We start from the raw sequence: 21,068 nt of genomic DNA, 5'->3' as shown, positions 1-21,068 counted from the left end.
ATTCCAGTGTGGCAGGGTATGGCGGGGCACAGAGGGTGGGGTGGGAATCCAAGCAATTCTCAGAACACCAGCTGGCTGTCCTACAATTCAACTCAGTTCTGACACTATCTACCTCGAGATAGCACCAGATTCCACAGGTAAGGGTTCAGTCCTACAAAACTGCCTCTCCCACGTCACCCCACTTCAAATGCCAGTCACAAGTTCAGATTGTTACCTATACTTCTGACCAACTGGCTATAAATCACAGGTTCACACTACCCCCTCCTCAGGTTCAATTAATTAGCTAGAGCCACTCACAGACGCAGAGAAACTATTACTTACTAGATTACCAGTTTATTATAAAAGGCTGTAACTCAAGAACAGCCATATGGAAAAGATGCACAGGGCAAGGTATGTGGGAAGAGATTCCATGCCCCTCCAGGTGCACCACTATTCCTGACTCCCCACATCCTCATCAATCCAGAAGCTCTCTGAACCCTGTCCTTTTAGGTTTTTATGGAGGCTTCATTACATAGGCATCACTGAATAAATCATTGACAACTGGTGATTGAACTCAGCCTCCAGCGCCTCTCCCTTCCCTGGGGTTCTGGAAGGTGGGACTGAAAGTTCCAATCCTCTAATTATATGCTTGGTTCTCCTGGCAACTAGGCCGCATCCTTAGGTCCAAACGTTACCTCAAACATAACAAAAGACATCTTTACTACTCTCATCACTTAGAAAATTCCAAGGGTTTTAGAAGCTCTGTGCCAGAAACAGGACAAAGACCAAATATATATTTCTTATTATAAATCACAATATCACAAATGGAAATTGATTTATAAAGAAAAACCTGATAAGGTGATATTATCAGTGACTCATAATTGATTTGCATTAAACAAAGACAGGTTTAGGGCTTCCCTGGTGGTGCAGTGGTTGAGAGTCCGCCTGCCAATTCAGGGGACAAGGGTTTGTGCCCCGGTCCGGGAAGATCCCACATGCCGTGGAGCGGCTGGGCCCGTGAGCCATGGCCACTGAGTCTGCGCGTCCGGAGCCTGTGCTCCACAACAGGAGAGGCCACGGCAGTGAGAGGCCCTAGTACTGCAAAAAAAAAAAAAAAAAGAAAAAGAAAGAAAGACAGGTTTAAATAGAAAATTGGCCTGTTTCGAAAGCAAAGAAAAATCAAATATTTGAAAGAAACCTATTTGTAAATTAATGGTTAGTACTTAGTCTCATATCCCACTTTTCCTTCTTTCCTCTTCATTTCATTCAAACTGAACTGTTTATATTCCCTACACCAACTGCACTATGCTGATTCCTGCTTCTGTGTCTTTGCACAGGCTGTTACCTGCTTCTGGAATTCCCACCTTCCCATGCTTCAAAGGCCAGCATAAGAGCTTTCTCCTCTGTGATACCTTCCCTGTTCAACCCCAAGGTAGTTAACCACTTCCTACTTGGCCCTATTATTTTACTTAGCACTGACCACCATTACAGCTCTTATTGTGCTCTATATCACTTATTTATTTGTCTGATTCCCCTTGACAACTAAGACTGAGATTGTTCAGACTCTGAAATCACCAGTTCTTAGCACAGTGTCTCTAGAAAAATTACATGACTAGAAATTGCAATAACAGTAATACAATTTTAACCCAAACTTCATATTTTAACTATATTTAATGGTCAATACAAAAATCTGTCAACAAATATGTTAAATTCCTCTTAAAATCCTTCATAAGTATTATCTTACCTATAATTTATATAGTCATGCAGTTTCTAGGTGACCATATATCTCGATCTGCTTGGAACAGTCCTGACTTATGCCTTCTGTATATCAGTTAAGGTCTGTTAATTATTTTGTCTCACCTCCACCTCTCAAAAGTATCCTGATTTGAATGACAAATTATATGATTACCCTAATAATTTTCTGAACATTATCAATAGCAAATTAAATACTACAGAAGGTCGAATATACTGCCCATAGTAGCTAGCACAGGATAAAATCCCATTGTTCAAGGCCTACCAAAAAAACACATTTTATTTTTTCAATTAACCGTTAGAGTGGATTCTGTGGTGCTTCACTCAGATCCCATTTTAAGCTAGAAATATCAGCTTCTGATGGCTCACAACTCTGTCCCTCTCCAGGAACTGGCCCTCAGCTGCAGGGAAGTGCCTCATCCAAGGTTACACTGCTCCCACAGGTAACGACTAACAGCTATAAGGATAAAAAGATGCTCCCCTGTCTCAGTTTGGGACATGGAAGTGCCAGCCCAGCTCTAGGGCTACCCATGGGATGGCTGAGACTTCTATTGCAAGTCACCTTCTCCCTCTGCTCAATCCTGCCTTCTTCACTTCCTTACATGTGTCACTCCCAAGAGAAAACTCCAATAAACCTTCATGCTAACCTTTATTTCCAGAGTACCTGATCTAAGATAGCAATCTTTCCCTTCATTGTAATATCATCTCCTAGCTATGAACTATAGTAGGCTCAGGACCCTTATTTTTTGTCCAAGTTTGAACTAACACAACATGCCAGGACTCTTGCTTCCTACTTTATTCCTGTCATTTCTATCATTTAACCTATTTCTCTTTTTATGTAACAAAGAACTCTGAGTAAAGTCCAATGTTTTAAAAAAAAAAAACATAGCAGAAACTTTTGAGAACTATATGAGCAGTGCCTGAACTCTGGGGGGTAAAGGAATCCATTTCCTGGGAAAGGGCCAGTTGAAACAATCCACAAGGTGAATGACTAACGTGCCCCACAAATATTAGAAATCATGACTGTCTCTGCTGGAAGGCAAAAGATGAAAACAAAAGACTCTCAGCCTTCAGGCTCTCTGGCCTATAGGATATAACCTTTAGGGACTTTCACCTGTTACTGTTCTCTGCACAGACTGTCTTGCCACTTTAGGATATCCTCTATTAATTTCTAGTTATTTTTATTTTACACAAATTACCTTTTTCTCCTCCTGTGTTCTGGTTCTATCCAGCTAGTCCCCCTTCCCCTTTTTAAAAATAATTATAGCTGCCTACCTTTGTTATTTTAGCTTTTCTTATTAACTCAGTAATCATGTAATCATGTAGCCTGCATCTCTGTAGGGCTCTCTCAATTAACTTTTACTTTTAAGAGAAATTAGAACATTAGATCACAAATAAGAGATCAGTGAAAAGGTTCATTCCCTCAAAAGAGGAATCTAGATGCCTCCTTTTCCCTGGTGAGCACTGCATAAGCTCCTTTTAAATCCCAAAGTGATCATTATTAGCACGATTTAGCTTGTTAAGAAAGACTAAGAGTAATTATTTAATAATCAGTCCTCCAAGGAACCCAGGAGAGGAATAAGATTAGACCCCAAAGCAGCTGAAACAATAGTATTTTACCACCTTATTTCCAAAACAATTGATAGACTAGATACCTGCCCACTATCTAGTCCTTAAAACACACAAAGAAAAGAAAGCAAGGAAGAAAAAACCAATTTTTGCCCATTTAACCAGACACCCCACCATTTATTATTTCTCTCAGCTCCCTAATTGTTGAATTCTTGGTTCTTATAACCCAGCTTCAAAATCTGTCTCCAGTCTCATTGATTTTGATAATTCCTTTATATGTTCTTAGATTTCAATCTCATGTTCTTTTTTAAAAAAACTTTTACTGGAGTAGAGTTGATTTACAATGTTGTGTTTGTTTCAGGTGTACAGCAAAGTGACTCAGTTATACATATACATATACCCATTCTTTTTTAGAATCTCAATATCATTTTCTAGTCTGAGTTTGGTTCATCTCTCTGATTTTGGCATATCTAATATTGTACAAACCTGTACTGGATACTATTTACTTATCTTCCTCCTCTTCTTCATTAACTGAGGCTTTAAAATTCAGATCTATAAACTAAAACACATGGTCTCCAACATAATCAACCACTCAAAAATCAGCCACCACTATGGTGTAATTGACAAATTTAAGAATATAAAAATGTAAAGCATCTAATACAGTGTACCTGATCCAATAATGCATCAGTTCTAATATGCAGTCCATGAAGGAAGGAAGGAACAAGTGAATGAACAAAGAAATGGAGAAAAGGAAATAGATGTGGAAGCTGCCTGTACATTTTTAGAATTTTAATCCTAACCTGTCTCTAGTATTTGAATAGTCATTTGCATATAGATCATCCTAACTGCTTCAGCCCAACATCATGAGAAATAAGGCTGAAATTAATTTCAAAATGGATTTTCAAGAGAGAGGTGGAGGCTTTATATGCAAGAAAAACCCCCTAACGTCTCTTTGTTGTCTTCATTGAATCTTTATAATTCCCCAAGACTGGGAACACATCAAACCCAAGACATACAAATGAAATTGGTCTCTGAATGACAAAAGCCAATCCATTTGCTTTTTATTCATTCAACAAATATATAATGAGAACCAACAATATGCTTTCACATAAAACACCAAAAGAAAATATTGGGCAAGTGAGGTCTACAAATGCCAATTGGTCCTTTCATGCAGCTCAGGCCTGGCTCATTTACTCTAGCAATGCCATCTCTCCTTCAGCCCTCTAACATCTCCCTATAGTAAAATACCAACCTGAGTGTTAACTTCAATAATAATTCTACATCACCTGAAGATCCTCTCTCTTCAACAATGCATCCAAAGTTAACATCGACATGATTTCAACCCACCCCCAGAAAAAATTCATGTCTGCTGATTCTTAGTACTAAAGCATGATGGCCACCCATCTCCAACTCTATTTTCACCAAATATAGAGAAACCACCATTTAAAAATAACTGATTTCCCTCTAAGATACTTCCTTCTTCAGAGAGCCTACTTGTTCCACCCCATCTACATGAAGAATTTCTTAACTATATTGTACATCAGAGAAGATGGACTAGACCTAACCAATCCTGGAGGCATAACAAAATCAGCTGAAATATCTTAGAAAAATATACTTCTAAGTTTTAAAAGACAAAAGTTAAACTTTCTCTGATTCTGAATGTTCCTTGGAGCATATGTTTTCAATGAATAAAAATCCTGTTTCAAACCATAGTGAGAGGTAGATCCAAATGAAGAGACTGATGAGAAAATTTTGTTGCTGAATATTCACATCGATTTTTAGAAGAGACCTATCCTTTGCAAAATAAGACCTTTTATTACAACAGGCAGTCTATTATATAAATTTAGTAGATGCTTGAAACCCATTCCATTTAATATTGGAGAAGCTTTTTCTCCATTACTTGCTATATACAATATGTAATAATTGTATTCATTCTTTCATTCAAAACTACGATTTAGCCTTTTCTAAAATGTTAGGCATTGTGCCTAGGACTGGGGATAAAACAATAAGTAAAATAGATGTGATCTGCCGTCATAGAACAGAAAGTGAGTAAAGGATACTAACTACAATGGATTTGAAACATAAAGATTGATAATGCTTCCACAGAAGAGACTAGGAAAGACTAGTACTATGTATATGGCCATGAGCCTCCCAAAGATGCCCATATCCAAATTCCCAGAACCTGTGATGGTTACATTACATAGCAAAAGGAACTTTGCACAAGTAATTAAGGTGGGATGATTATCCTGAATAATATTGGTGGGCCCTATCTAATCACATGAGTCCTAAAAAGTGGAAAATTTTTCCTGACTGTGGTCAGAGAAAGAGATGTGAGGACAGAAGCAAGGTTAGAACAATGTGACACTGCTGTCTTTGAAGATGGGGGAAGAAGGCATTGAGCCAAGGAATGTGGATGACCTCCAGAAATTGGAAAAGGCAAAGAAATGGATTCCTCCCTACAGTCTCCAGAAAAGAATGCAGCCCTACTGACACTTTCATTTCCAACCCATTGAGACCTGTGTCAGACTCTTGACTTACAGAGTTGTAAAATCATTATTGTGTGTTGGTTTTTTTTTTCTTGTGGTATGTGGGCCTCTCACTGTTGTGGCCCCTCCCGTTGCGGAGCACAGGCTCCAGACGCGCAGGCTCAGCAGCCATGTCTCACGGGCCCAGCTGCTCCGCGGCATGTGGGATCTTCCTGGACCGGGGCACGAACCCGTGTCCCCTGCATCGGCAGGCGGACTCTAAACCACTGCGCCACCAGGGAAGCCCTATTGTGTTGTTTTTAAACCACTAAGTTTGTGATAATTTGTTACAGCAGCAATAGAAAACATATATATACATACATATATTTAAACTAATATATATGTATATTTAGGATGAAAATATTAGAGCAAACATATATGATCATATGGTTAGGTGGTTGTCTGTTTTATTTGTTATAGACCCATCTGGACTCACATCCTGCTAATTTCTTACTAACGTGACAAGACATTGAACTTATTGAACCTAGAGCTTCAGTCAAAAAATGATCAAGACTTGCTGATCTGTTTAAGGAAGTAAAGTTATTTAGACTCAAACTGGTCATGTGAACTGAGCCTGAGAAAAACATAAACTGCATTTATTCCCCACCACTACTGAACTGCTCTGGACTCAATAAACTTGCAAAATTTGAAGACTTGAAGTCACATTCACATAAAAGATCCACAGATCCTGATGAGAGTTAATTTTGCTTTAACTTCTCCTGGTTATCTTCACTGCATCTGAATTATATTTAAGCATTTACTTGATCAACATAGGTCAATAACAAAAGCTCCAAACTAATCTGAAAAGCAAATCAGGCCCACCATATGAGACACAACATTCCTCAAACTAGGAAGTTGAGGACTTAAGTATGAGAGTTGTCCTAAAACTTTTGAGCAAACTGAGAAAGTTTTGAGTTCAGCTAGTTTCAGGGAAGTACATTCCCTTCTATTAAAGCTGAAGAAACAGTTATAGAGAAGCAATATTGGTGATAGAAACCTAGAGTAAAAATAAACCTGGAAATGTGTTCTGATAATACACCCACCCCACAGTTTTTCCAGATTGGTTCCTGCTTTTTAATTCCAATATTCATTGGCTTGGTCAGATAGTCACATTAGGCCTAAAATTCTGCACTTTTATATAAAAAGGAACTATTATACTGCTTTTCGAGTGCCTTTTCATAATGATATAAATGCATATTTTTGTTTATTAATAGGTTGTACTTATCAATAAAATGTTAATATATAAATGGGTTTCTGATCCTGTGAACCACCGCTGTATAACTTAACTCCTGCTCTCATCTCTACACCAACGTGAGGGCAGGTCACCAGACATTACACACACAGACAATAAGTCTTTCATTCCCTGAAGAAAAATGCCTTCCCCAACGAGTACTTAACATTATGCCCTGGGAAAAAGCAATATATAAATATTCTTAGATCACCCACAGAACAAGTTTTCTCACCTCTGTGCTCGCTCTTTCTTGTATTCCTGTTCTCACTATTAACCCTCCCTACGTTTTCTCCACAGTTATCATATAAATATAATAAATAATTACAAATTAATTGCTTTAGGCACATTGCCATTTTAATTTTAAAAACTGAGAAGAAGCAAGTGCTAATTCAATTTACCTGTATCCATATAGTAATTACTGAGCACCTGCTACCTGAAAGGCTCAGTGGCAGGGCCAGAGACACAGCCCTCACTCTCCTAGACCCTCTGACCAGTGGAGAAGGCAGATAAGTAACACAGGAATTCCAACAGGAATGAGAGTTATAAAGGGGAAAGTGCCATGAGGGAGAGATATTTCAGGGGATGTTTGTACTCCTTTGCCGGAAGGAGAGAAGAGGAAACATGGGGGAGAGAGGAAGGAAGAAGAAAGTCTCCATCAGGCATGAAGAGTAGTGCAATCTAATCAATTAAATAAGTGAGAAATATTTGAATTCCTACAATTAAGTCTACCCTTAAAAAATTAAAATTAAAATAATTATCTGGACAGGCTAAAAAAAAGCTACTTACCTTTGATGTCAATTATTTGGATATTATAGATGGAAGAGTCTTTCCACTTCACTCTTCTAACACAGAACTTACCTTTTATAAACCAAAATATCTAACAGAAGGATATTAGTAACACAAATAAGTTTTGTATACTTGACAAATGGGCCTTGAAACTGAACATCAGATTAAAACCTCATTAAGAAAAAAAGCAGTAAATGTACAAAAGTGCATACATATTTTCAGTGCCTTACTTAGCATATTTGATACCTAGATACTTTTTAAATGCCCCCATCCTCTATATGACAAAATTATTTTTCAGTGATAATCATTATTTTCCTGATTTGTTCTTTAAAGCAATTGACAATTTTCAGAAGGAAAACAAATTTCAAAGTTATTATTCAAATTGAATGAAATATTTCATGTATGAAATTTACATTTACCTAACAAAAACATTACCCCCTGCAATTCACACTGTTTCATGTTATAATTTTAAAGTTTAAATTAAAATTCCAAGTGATCACATAAAATAGCAGAATTAAAGTAACTCCAGTTCTCTGTCTTTACAATCACTGTCATCATTGTTTATTCTGAATCTGCTGTTTAAATCCATAAAGAATATAATGGTTATCAAAGGATAGTCATAAAAATGTGTTAATTTGAATCATACATACACATATATTATTAAAACTCAACAATAACCACAGCAATTATTTAGGATTTAGAGAAAAAACTAATTTATGAAAAACATTATCACAGACTTTGAGAATTGCTGGTGCAGACCAACTTTTAGTTGGCTTTATTATTTTTTATAAATTTCTAGAGGCAATGCATCTTCTTAATGATTGCACCAAGGGCAGAATGTGCCCATCACTTCACCCTTTTTGTATGAACAGATTTTAACCCAAAGTTGAAGAAAGCCATAAAATCACCATTATTTTTATATGGTATATGTTTACTACGTACAAGAGCAACTTCAGCGTCCTGCCACTGGGCAAAAGGCAGCACGCTCAGAAAGGAGCCTGTGTTTGGCTTTTAATGCTCTGCTATCACAGTTTTGAAAGTCTTAACAATTTTACCTTTCAATTTGTGTAGATAAGTGAAGTCTGATGGGGCAATAAAGCATACACCCTAGACTTAACATGCAGTCCTGCCTCCCAGTGCCTTCAAGGGACAGGTCCTCAGCCACCTGCTCCACAACCCAGCAATTGCTTCCACCCTCCATTCCTGGTGGGGCCCTTGGTACAAGGCAGGATGGGTGGGGGTGATGGGGTAAGGCTACAGAAATCTGTGAGGGTCTACGTGCTCCAAAAATTATCCCTATACCCTAGAGAACCAAAAAACCAAACATTAAATAGCAAATAAAAATAACCTTTCTTGGGTCAATCAAGACTGTAAAAAAAAGGAAAAAACTTTCTTTTTTTCCCGGCTTTTGAACAGGCCTTACATTTTCATTTCACACTGGGCACTGGGCTCCACAATTACGTGGCCATCCCTGCCTATGTATGTGGGTGAGTGTGTGCATGTGCATCTGTTATGTTTGTATTTAAAAGAACAGAATAACTTTCTCTATATTTAATAAAGTAAATTTATCTATAATTTTATAATTTATAGATAAAATAAACATATATAACTTTACCATATTTTATCTATAAAATGAAACTACTAATTTTAATAGTTTACAGATCAGGGGAGAAGGAATTTCAACAGAATATTATCTTCTGAGTTTCTTGTAACTGATGAATTCTCTTTAAAAATCTTTAAAAATATATTATATGCTAAAAGTTGTGATATTACAGCTTCAGAAGCAGGACATGACATTACTAATATGTTCCTCTTATTAATAAAATCTGCTTTACAACTTTGATTTCTTGACAGGCAAGAGATTTTTGGTCAGAAGCCAAAGTCATCAAATATTAAGAGTGTGGAGATACAGCAAATGTGTTGAAGAAGCCTAAAACGCACTAATTTTAGCACATTTGCATTATTCACATAAATTACTTATACTGAAAAATCCTAAATCTTCAATCTCACACCTAAAAAATGTTATGCTTTGTAACTAATCATTTTCAAAATATACCCTCATAACTCTTGAATTATTCCATTTATAATAAAGCAGATGAACAAAATATTCCCATTATAAATTGTTCTTTTTTTTACCTCTATTATTTAAGGAGTCAGTATTCATGATCAATATATAGCCGACCATGTCTTCCTTATTTTAAAAATGCAACTAAGTTTTGAATGTAAGAGTAGTCATAGATATTCCATAGATGGATGTAGATATATATACAAAATGAATATATCATAAATAAATATATATATGAAATTATATCAAAAGGACCTTGAAACAAATATTTTTGCATTTGTCTAAATTCAGACATTGTTTCTAGCATTCCTAAGAGATGGTTAAAATTGCAAAAAATCTATGCCATTGTCACATCTGAAAAAGGTTAAAAGCGATACAAATTACAACTTCAAAAATGGCCCCCGACCCCTACAGCATTGACTTTATCTCAATACCATCTAAATTCCAACTTTGTTATTCACCAACATAATCTGGAGCAACCTGCCCTTTTCTTTGTCTTCTTTTTATCCTTTAACTTGACGTGCAACTCCAGTTTCCTTTCCCCAATCCTGACTGCCTTCTTCAACTAGTAATTAGATACTGTCTCAAGAAAAACAATCATGTATAAATAACCTTCTGGTTGAATTCCATCCCTAGAAACTCCTGTCTCCTTGCTGCACTCTGGGAGCAACCCATGCAGAATGCACTCAAAAGGCCAATCCATGTAAAATCAGGTACTCATTTGTAATTTATCAGATTTTGTACACCGAAAGAACCTCAGCACATACCCAATGGATGGGGTGGGGGAAAACCAGTTACCTACATTTTTCATGTACTCTGAAAGCAGGTCCTGGAGAGCCTGGCGAATGGCATTGCATTCTGCGATAATTCGCTCCCGATGGAAATCCCTCGTGCATGAAGAGTCAGCCAACAGAGCAGCCCCACTGATAATGGCTTCGAGGCGTTTCTCTAGGGATGGTCTTGTTTCCTCCTCAGTCACTGTGAGTGGATCCAAGACAATTAAATTCTAAAGGAAAAACACATTTAGATGCTTAGAACTCCATGATATTCTATTTTTAGGAAAAAATAATTAGTATTTTGTTTTCACATTTGGAATTCATATGTGATGATAAAGACAACTGTGCTTTTACTGCCTCACCCAGTTCATGTATCATTCTATAAAGCAATTATTATTCAGGGCAGTGATAAAAATTGTGAAATTATGAGCACTGATTCTAGTGTCAGTCAAATCTGTATTCAAATCTTGCCCTTCCCATTCACCAATAGTGTGAGCTCACTCAGGTGTCTTATGTACTGTAAGCCTCACCTTCCTGATGTGTAAAACTGGAATATTAACATTGTTTATCTCATAAAACTGCTGTAAGAATGATATGAATGCTTAATACAGTGTCTGGCACATATTAACCGTTCTTTACAATTGTCATTTTCATTTAGCACTTCATTGTTTACAAAATATTTTCATATATATCATCTCATCTTGACAACACTATAAAGAGGTAGGCAGTAAAGATATTGTTAACCACACATTTCAATGATGGTGAGTGAGGCTGAGACTGCCTTGCCCAAGGTCATTAAGCTATTAAATGGTGAAGCTCAAACAAGTATTAAGGTCTTATAATACCTAATTCAATACTGTTTTCGTTATGCCTCACTGTAAATCATACAATCTAATTAATCTTAATACTAACGTATCAAAGAGAATTCTAAATTTTAATTATTCATTTTAAAAGTAAAATTCCATCTTCCTGTTGATTATAATTTCCAGCCATTTCCCACCATTGAAATCTGACATGGTATTTTTAAGGTTTCCATTAGATATGTCTTCAGGCAACAAAAGTCAAGATAATCTACAGACTTTGAAGAAAAGGTGGAGAATATGAGGCTCTAAGGATCCTTTATTAAAATACAGTAAGAGAGGAAGCCTTTCAAGGTTTGGGCATAATGTCATAATTGGAGACCTAGTTAGTATCAAATGAAAGCTCTCTGTAGAAGCTTTAAAATAAAATGAAATCATATAGTGATCTTCAGAATGTGTGAGTCTTTACACACAAAGATACACACTGAAAATCATTGATCTTCAGAGTGCACAATCATATATATTTACATATATATAGAGAGAGGTATATGTATACTGTGTGTGTATATTGTGTACAGATATAATCTTACACTGATGGTTGTACTATATCATATTATAATAAATATTAGGGAATCTAAGGTAGCCAGGATAAAATTTTAAAAGCTACAGCTCTAGGCCAAGTTAGGGAGAGAAAATCATTATGGAAAGAAAAATAATACTAAAACAATTATACAAAAAGAAAAAATAGTACTGTGTAATGTTCACATATTGTATGATATAATGTAAAATATAAACTAGAAATAGATCTTATAGAAAATGGTTAAATATCTTAAAATTATTCAGAAGAATTCTTCCTTTCATGCCTCTATTTCCTTCTTATTTTTCTACTTCTCTACTGAGTATCTCCATTTTTCTCTTTTAGATGGAAACAAATTTTTAAAAAGAAAGAATATTAATTTTACAAATGTCAAATTTAACATTTTCTTTATCCAATGCATAATTTTTTTGGTGAGATGATAATCCCAACCATGGGCTTGCCCATCAGACAAGGATTCATTTACATCTAAATATACTTCCTTATTTCATTTGCCATTTTTACCATGTCCTCTTTGGCTCACTAATTTAGTACAAACATTCCACTCCAATTTTCATAACAATAATTGACCAATTAAAACCTTTTTGAAAATGTCCCTCCAATGTGACATCATCATTAAGAAGAGACACTGAGGGCAAGAGAATTTTTCTTTGATTGCTCAAATGCAATTAGTAGATGTGATAGGGACAGTTAACATGTTTCCAGCATTGTAATGATAGGAAAAGTTGATTAAGTTTGAAACCTATACATCTATAAGTATTACAAGAAGAAACTAGTAATTTTAGCTGTTCTGGCTGTGATTTCATGTCAGAAAACATCCTCTGTTGTAGGAATAAGTTCACCCCAGTTCCTGCTCTCCACGACCATTCCCCAAACTATCTTAGCCTTTGGATTTTTACTTGTTTGTTGACTTTTAAGACTCAGATTCTTCAAGCTCATCTAAACTCAAACCATTGCCTGCTCTGACACCTGATGCTCACATGCAGCCTCTTGATTCTGCCTAAATCTAATGTCCCCCTATTCATATCCTATAGAAGTTTTCACTAACTTTGTCATTGAGTCAATTAAAAGGTGAGGTTTTTTAAAATAACTTTAATGTTCTATGAAATATCACTGGACATTTAAGACCTACTGGAATAAAGAATGATCTCTTCTGGACATCAGTGAGATGATGAAATAGGAAGTTCCATATGTCATACCCCTAAAGAAATACTGATTTTAACAATAACAATAATGAGAATACCATTATGAAAGCCTGGGAGAACAACTGAGGGGTTCCAGTACCCACGTGGAGCAAAACCACCAAAGAACAGAAACACAGAAGAGGATAAGAAGAACAGTTTCACTTTACCCATGTCACCTCTCTCCCAAGGCAACACAGCCCAGACCAAGAGAGACTCACCTTGGCCTGCAACTTCTCCCATTGGGAAAAGCGAAAACAAAGTGAACACTTGACTCCCCAGCCTTGCGGGAAGGTGTCCAAGAGTCCCATTTCCATCTCTCCACACCCAGAAAATTGAGGGGATTGAAACAGCTAAATAATCTAGGAACAGCAAAGAGTAGAGAAAAAGGGTAGGAGTTCATAGAAACCAGTATACAGATATCAACAACCAGCAGCAGATCCTACTAACTAGATTACAGACTCTAATAAGAGCTCTGACCATGAACCCAGTAGGATGCCCACCTGCAGACCCCATGATTAGCCACCGTGCACCCCCACTGCTTCATGCAGCCCCCTCCTGTAGCCAACACTCCATGCTCCCCTGCAGACAATGCATGCAAGCTCCCACAGACAGCACACAGATATTGGCATCCAGCTGAATCTGCTCTATTGGGAAAAGGTGCACAATGCTGAACAAACACTTCAGGGTACTGCCCTAGAGAAAATAAATAGGAGGCTCTCAACACCTGGCCTGGCTTTGTGGGATCGAGAGAAGGCACAGAGTCTAAGACTTCTTCACAGGGAACAAGAGGAATGGAGCAAGTGCATCCATAGAAAGAATCTAAGAGACCCTCAGTATTTCTGGCAAGGCTGACTCATGAAGACCTTTCCTCCTGAAGCTAGTCAGTAAAACATGGAGGAAGTGACTGCTTCTTCAAATGTGAAGACAGGAATACAAGGTTTCAAGGAACATGAAGACTCAAAGAAATATGATATTACCAAAGGAACAAAATAAACTCTAGTAGTGACCCCAAAGAAATGGAGATTTATTAATTGCCTGAAAAAGAATTCAAAGTAATCATTTTAAAGAAGCTCAGTTAGATTAAAAAGAACACAAATAGGCAACTCAACAAAATCAGGAAAATAATACAAGAGTAAAATGAGAAGTTTCAGAAACAGATACCATAAAAAAAGAACCAAACAGAAATCCCGGAGCTGAAGAATATAATGAATGAACTACAAATCCACTAGAGAGACTAAACAACAGACTACAGCATGCAGAAGAAAAGATCAGCAAACTCAAGGACACATCATTTGAAATTATCTAGTCAGAGTTACAAAAAGAAAAAACAATTTAAAAGAATTAATAAAGCCTACAGCACTTATGGGACACCATCCAAAAAACCAATATACACATTATTGGATTCATAGAAGGAACAGAGAAGGAGAAAGGGTTGAAGATCTTATTTAAAGAAATAATGACAGAAAACTTCACAAATGGGGGAGGGAAATGAATAACCAGATACATGAAGTACAGAGAACCAAAAAAAGATTGAACATAAAGACATCTTCTGAAGGCACATTATAATCAAACTGCCAAACGTCAAAGACAAAAAGAATTTTGAAAGCAGCAAGAGAAAAGCAACTCATTTATCACTAGAGAGCCCCCCATAACACTATGAGCAGATTTCTCGACAGAAACCTTGCAGGCCAGGAGAGAGTGGGATGATATATCAAACTGCTGAAAGTAAAAAAGAGTGCCAACTAAAAATATTATAACTGGCAAAGCTATTCAGAAATGAAGGAGAGATAAAGACATTCCGACACAAACAAAAGCTGAGGAAGTTCATCACAACTAGACCTGTGTTACAAGAGATACTAAAGAGATATCTTCAAATAGAAGCAAATAGAAGCAAAGGATGCTAACTAACAATGTGAAAACATATGAAAGCATAAAACTCATTGGTAAAGGTAAATATATAGTTAAATTCAGAATACTATAGTATTGTAATAATGGTGGGTAAGTCACTTAGAATCTAATATAATGGTTAAAAGACAAAAGTATTAAAAATAACTATAGCTACAAAATTTTCCTAATGGATACATAACATAAAAAGATGTAATGGTAATGTCAATAACATAAAATGTAGGGGGAATAAAAGTGTAGAGTTTTTGTATGTGATCAAAATTAAGTTGTTATCCATTCAAAATAGACTATCATAACTATAAAAGTTGTTATGCTAACCACATTATAATCATAAAGAAAAAACCTGTGGTAGATACATAAAAGATAAATATTAAGTAATCAAAGCATACAATGATAAAAACTTATCAAATCACAGAGGAAAATAACAAGAGAGAAATAAAGGAACAAAGGAACTACAAAATAGTCAGAAAATAATTAACAAAACGGCAATAGTAAGTCCTCACCTACCAATAAGTACTTGAAATGTAAATGTACTAAATTCTCCAATCATAAGACATAGAGTGGCTGACTAGATTCAAAAACAAAAGTCCTAAATCCAACTATATGTTGCCCAAAAGATACTTACATTAGCTTTAAGGAAATTGAAGGGATGGAAAAAGATATTCCATGAAAATGGTAACCAAAAGAAAGCAGGGGTAGCTATAATTATATCAAACAAAATAGGCTTTAAGTAAAAAACTGTCATGAGACAAAGAATGACATTATATGATGGTAAAAGTGTCAATCAAAAGAATATAGCAATTATAAATATATATTGCACCCAATATCAGGGCACCTAAATACATAAAGCAAATATTAACCAATTTGAAGGGAGAAATAGACAAAAATACAATAATAGTAGGGAACTTCAGTACTCCACTTTCAGTAATGGACAGTTCAACCAGACAGAAAATAAATAAGAAAACACTGGACCTAAGCTACCCATTAGGCCAGATGGACTATAGACATATACAAAGCATGCTATCTGATAGCATCAGAATATACATTCTCAAGTATACACAGAATGTTCTCCAGGATAGATCGTATGTTAAGCCATAAAACTGGTCTTAAATTTAAGACTGAAATCATATCGAGTATCTTTTTCACCCACATGGTATGTGCAATAATAATAGGAAGCAATAATAGGAGTAAAATTAGAAAATTCACATATATATTAAAACTAAACAACACATTCCTGAACAACCAATGGATCAAAGAAGAAATCAAAGGAAAATTTTAAAATATCTTGAGACAACTGAAAATAACATACAAAAACTTATGACATGCTGCAAAAGCAGTTTTAAGAGAAAAGTTAATAACAATAAATGCCTACATTAAGAAAAAAAGAAAGACCTAAAAAAAACAACCAAACTTTACACCTCAAGAAACTAGAACTAGAAGAACAAACTAAGCCCAAAGTTAAAGAAGGAAAGAAATAATGAAGATGAAAACAAATAAATGGAATAGAAACTAGAAAAACACTAGAAAAGATCAACAAAAGATTAGTTGGTTTAATGAAAAGATAAACAACTGAAAGACCTTTAGCTAGACTAACTAAAATAAAAAGAGAGAGAGAAGACTCAAATAAATATAATTGTAATATGAAATTGTAAATGAAACAGGAGACACTACAATTGATTCCACAGAAATACAAAGAATTGTAAGAGACTATGATAAACAATTATGTAGCAACAAATTGGATAACCTAGAAGAAATGTGTAAATTCCTAGAAATACACAGGCTACCAAGACTGAATCATGAAGTAATAGAAAATCTGGACAGATCAAGATTGAATCAATAATTTAAAATTTCCCAATAAAGAAAAAAACCAAGATCAGATGTTTCACTAGTGAATTCTACCAAATATATAAGAACTAATATCAATGCTGCTTACACTTTTCCAAAAAATTAAAGAGAAGGGAACATTTCCAGACTCATTTTGAGGCCAGCATTACTCTAATACCAAAGCTGCCTGATTTGGATATTTCAAGGAAAGAAAAGTACAGGCCAACATCCCTGACAAATATAGATGCAAAAATCCTCAACAAAATGCTAGCAAACTGAATCAACAGTATATTAAAATGTTCATACAGCATATCCAAGTGGATTTATCCCTGGGATGCAAGATTGGTACTACCTATGCAAATCAATAAATGTGATATACCACATTAACAGAATGAAGGATAAATATTATATTTTCTCAGTAGGTGCTGCAAAAGCATTTAACACAATTCAACATCCTTCATGATAAAAACTCTCAACAAATTAGGTATACAAGGAATGTATATCATCACCATAAAGGCCATATATGACAAGCCCACCATTAACATCATAGTCAACAGTAAAAAGCTAAAAGCCTTTCCTCTAAGACCAAAACAAGACAAAGATGTCCCATTCTTGCCATTTTTATTTAACATAGTACTGGAAGTCCTAGCCAGAGCAATTGGACAAGAAACAGAAATAAAAGGCATCCATATTGGACAGGAAGAAGTAAAATTTTCTCTTTCAGCAGATGACATGATCCTATATATAGAAAACTCTAAAGATACCACCAAAAAACTGTTAGAACTAATAATAAATTCAGTAAAATTGCATGATAAAAATCAACAATATAAAATCAGTTGCATTTCTATATACTAACAATGATTATTCAGTAAATACTTAGGAATAATTTAACCAAGGAGGTCATAGATCTGTATACTGACAACTATAAAGCATTGATTAAAGAAACTAAAGAATAAAATAAAATAATAAACAAAAAATAAATAGAAGGATATTCCATGTTCATGGATTGGAAGAATTAATTGTTAAAATGTCGATAAAACCCAAAGCAATCTACCAATTCAATACAATTCCTACCAAAATTCCAAAAGCATGATTCACAGAAGTAGAAAAAACAATCCTACAATTCATATGGAATTACAAAAGATCCCCAATAGTCAAAACAGTCTTGAGGAAGGAAGACAAAGCTGGAGGCATCACACTTCCTGATTTCAAACTATATTACAAAGCTGTGGTAAAAAAAAAAAACAAACAGTATGGTACTGCAATAAAAGCTGCCACATAGACCAGCATAACAGGAGAGAGAGCCCCAAAATAAACCCATGCTTACTACAGTCAAGGATCTTCAACAGTGGTGCCAACAACACAAAATGGGGAAAGTATAATCTCTTTAATAAATGGTGCTGGTAAAACTGGATAATTGCATGCAAATTTACTAAGATCTTATGTTAAGTGTTCTTACCATAAACTATTAATAATAATAATAACAACAATAATAATAAAGAGAGTCAGAGGAACTTTTGGGTGGTGAAGGGTATGTTTATGGCCTTGATAGTGGTGGTGGTTTCACAAGTGTATACTTATTCCCAAAATCATCTAGTTGTATACATTAAACATGTCCAGCTTTTTACATGTCAATCATACTGCAATAAAGTAGTTTATAAAAAAGAAACAAAGCTCATCTTAATAAAATAATAATCTCTTCTGAACTAGTATAGCAGTGTGTTGTAACACTCTTTCAGTATGTTTTCATGGCATTAACTTCATGAAAGACAAACAATTGGATGCTTTATTTTCAGGATCCCACTCTAATGAATGTAGAATATATTTTCTCTTTTTTCTAGGTTCTGTCCAATATAACCTTACCTCCCTAACACTTTGATTGCTGACAAGAAAATATTTTTTCAAAAAAGTAAGAGTCCTAACTTCATTATCTTCTATTGGATTGCTGCATTTTAGGAGGCAGTATAGTTAAAGGATTACAAGATCTAGGAGCAGTTATCATGGGTTTGAATCCTGGCTCATTAGCTATGAGAAAATTTATCTATGTTGTTATCATCCTCCGCATTCTCAATTTTATATAACCTCCAATCCACCCACTTTCTACTACTCTGGGGAAACTGAGATGAGACCATCTGGGAAATCTCTCCATTTACTTCTATCTCAATATGCTTTTCTGTCCATTTTTTCTTCTCATCTGTCTTCAAGGAAGATCTCTCCTTCTCCCTCTCCATTTCCCTCTCTCTCTTTCCACCCCCCCACCCCCCGAATCACCACTTTCTTTTCAAGGCTAACTTCTCTTTCTGTGCTCTTATCTCAAGCCTTCTTCAGTTATTCCTTTCTTATATTTTGAGTCCATCTTCAGAGCCTACTATGTACCAAATAGTAGGAATGGGTAATAAAATTGAGAGCATCCCTGCTCACTTCACAGGGCTCACAGCCTAGAGGTACTGACAAATATTAACCAAATAATCACATAAATATCAATATATAACTACAATGTAGATGTGCGGTATAAATAAAAAGAATATGGAAGTTTATAAATTAACCAGGCATACCTCTGGGCAATTTGGTGCATAATCAAGATGATTAAAGGCAAAGCAGATGTAAGTTCCAGAGAACTCACAGGATTCTCAGGGAGGGCTTTGGATTTTGACAGAACATGGAATTGAAAATTTGGAGTTAATCTTATCCAGATCTTATTTTATCAGGTCAACTTGAACAGGCATCTGGGTTATAATTATGTGAAACTTAAAGCAAGAGGCAGAATACTCTGAAGCCTGAAAACAAACAAAAGGGAAGAGATGGATTCTACCCCTAAAATAATATAGTTAAAGCATCCAATCTGAACTTAAAAAGACACCGAAAACTGCCTAAAAGGCAAGGAAAAGGGCTGTTCAATCAGAAAGAGAATATATGTTACATTTATCTATAGAACAGGACTATAGGAAAATCAGATCCTGTGAAAGAATGATAAAGTTGTAAAATCATATGCATACTCATAGGTATTTTAAAATATAAAAGTTGTATATGACCCAGGACTGAGAGTGTGATAACCAACCCAAATAATGATACAGGGAATAACTTAAAATGTACTAAATCTTTTACTGGAGTAGTTGTAGTTTAAATCATCACTGCTGATCATTTTTTTTCTTTGCCCACTAAATCCTATCTATCAGGAAAGAACTACAATGTAAGGGTTATTTTATTCAATATGAGTTATGGTGAAAGAAAATCCTGTGGCCTTGAGAAACACAGAAATGTTAACTTTTGAGAAGACTGAGATCCTGGCTCTCATGTATTTGGAAGTGAACAATGTAAGGTGAATCTATACAAAATAAGTTGGAAAGATTGCCAGAATACATTGTAGAATAAAAAAAAGTTGCAGAATGATATGTGCAGTGGCATCATATATATTAAAAAAACAAGCATACTACAATACTTGAGATTTTCTCTGAGTAGATATAAGTATTTTGGAGCCTAGGAAAAAGTTTAAGAAAACATACCAGTGCCATGACAATTGCTATGTCTGAAAAGAACCGGATTTGAGTGGTGGTCAAATTTTTAATTTTATGATTATAGCCTAATTGTGTATTACTTCTGAAACTTAAAACTAATTTAAAAAAATTAAAATTCTTAAAAATTTAAAAAGAAAATGGCAATTATGAATCAAACACATTATTATTTTGGATTCTAGATATTAATCAACTATTTTGGAATCATAATAGAAAAATATAATGTTTCCATTAATTACCAGAATGAAATATGATATTACATTTTCATATTAATTAGCTTGAAGATTTTAATTTTGTTATGTTGGGTTTCATCATTACAAATATGTTTGGTTAATATATGTCTTTTAAAAAATAAAGACATAACCTCAAAGTACCAGGGCACTCTTTTTCAGTCAGCTTAGAAGTCAGAACACCTGAGTGTGAATCTTGGCCTTTCACTTACATTGAGAGAGTGATTTAAACTGCCTAAGCCTTTATTTCATCCCTGTAAAGTGGGGAAAATAAAACCTGCACCTTTCATATAAGATTTTATTTAATGTAGCTTTATAACATATTTTAATAACTG

At 35.1% G+C, this 21,068-nt stretch overlaps 1 protein-coding gene across 1 annotated transcript in view; it reads right to left on the bottom strand.

The window, feature by feature from the left end:
* The window catches only part of CTNNA3 (catenin alpha 3), a 1,660,471-nt gene that overhangs the window by 1,170,835 nt on the left and 468,568 nt on the right, over positions 1-21,068 (bottom strand). The window contains exon 7 of the mRNA XM_081238023.1: positions 10,710-10,913. Within this exon, the coding sequence (XP_081094149.1) occupies positions 10,710-10,913 (204 nt within the window). The remainder of the gene's footprint in view (positions 1-10,709; positions 10,914-21,068) is intronic.

This window comes from Mesoplodon bidens (assembly GCF_964165515.1).
Source record: "Mesoplodon bidens genome assembly, chromosome: 1".
NCBI classification, from domain to species: Eukaryota; Metazoa; Chordata; class Mammalia; order Artiodactyla; family Ziphiidae; genus Mesoplodon; species Mesoplodon bidens.
The sequence above is the reverse complement of the archived record's forward strand: the minus strand, read 5'-3'. Positions and strand labels throughout refer to the sequence as shown.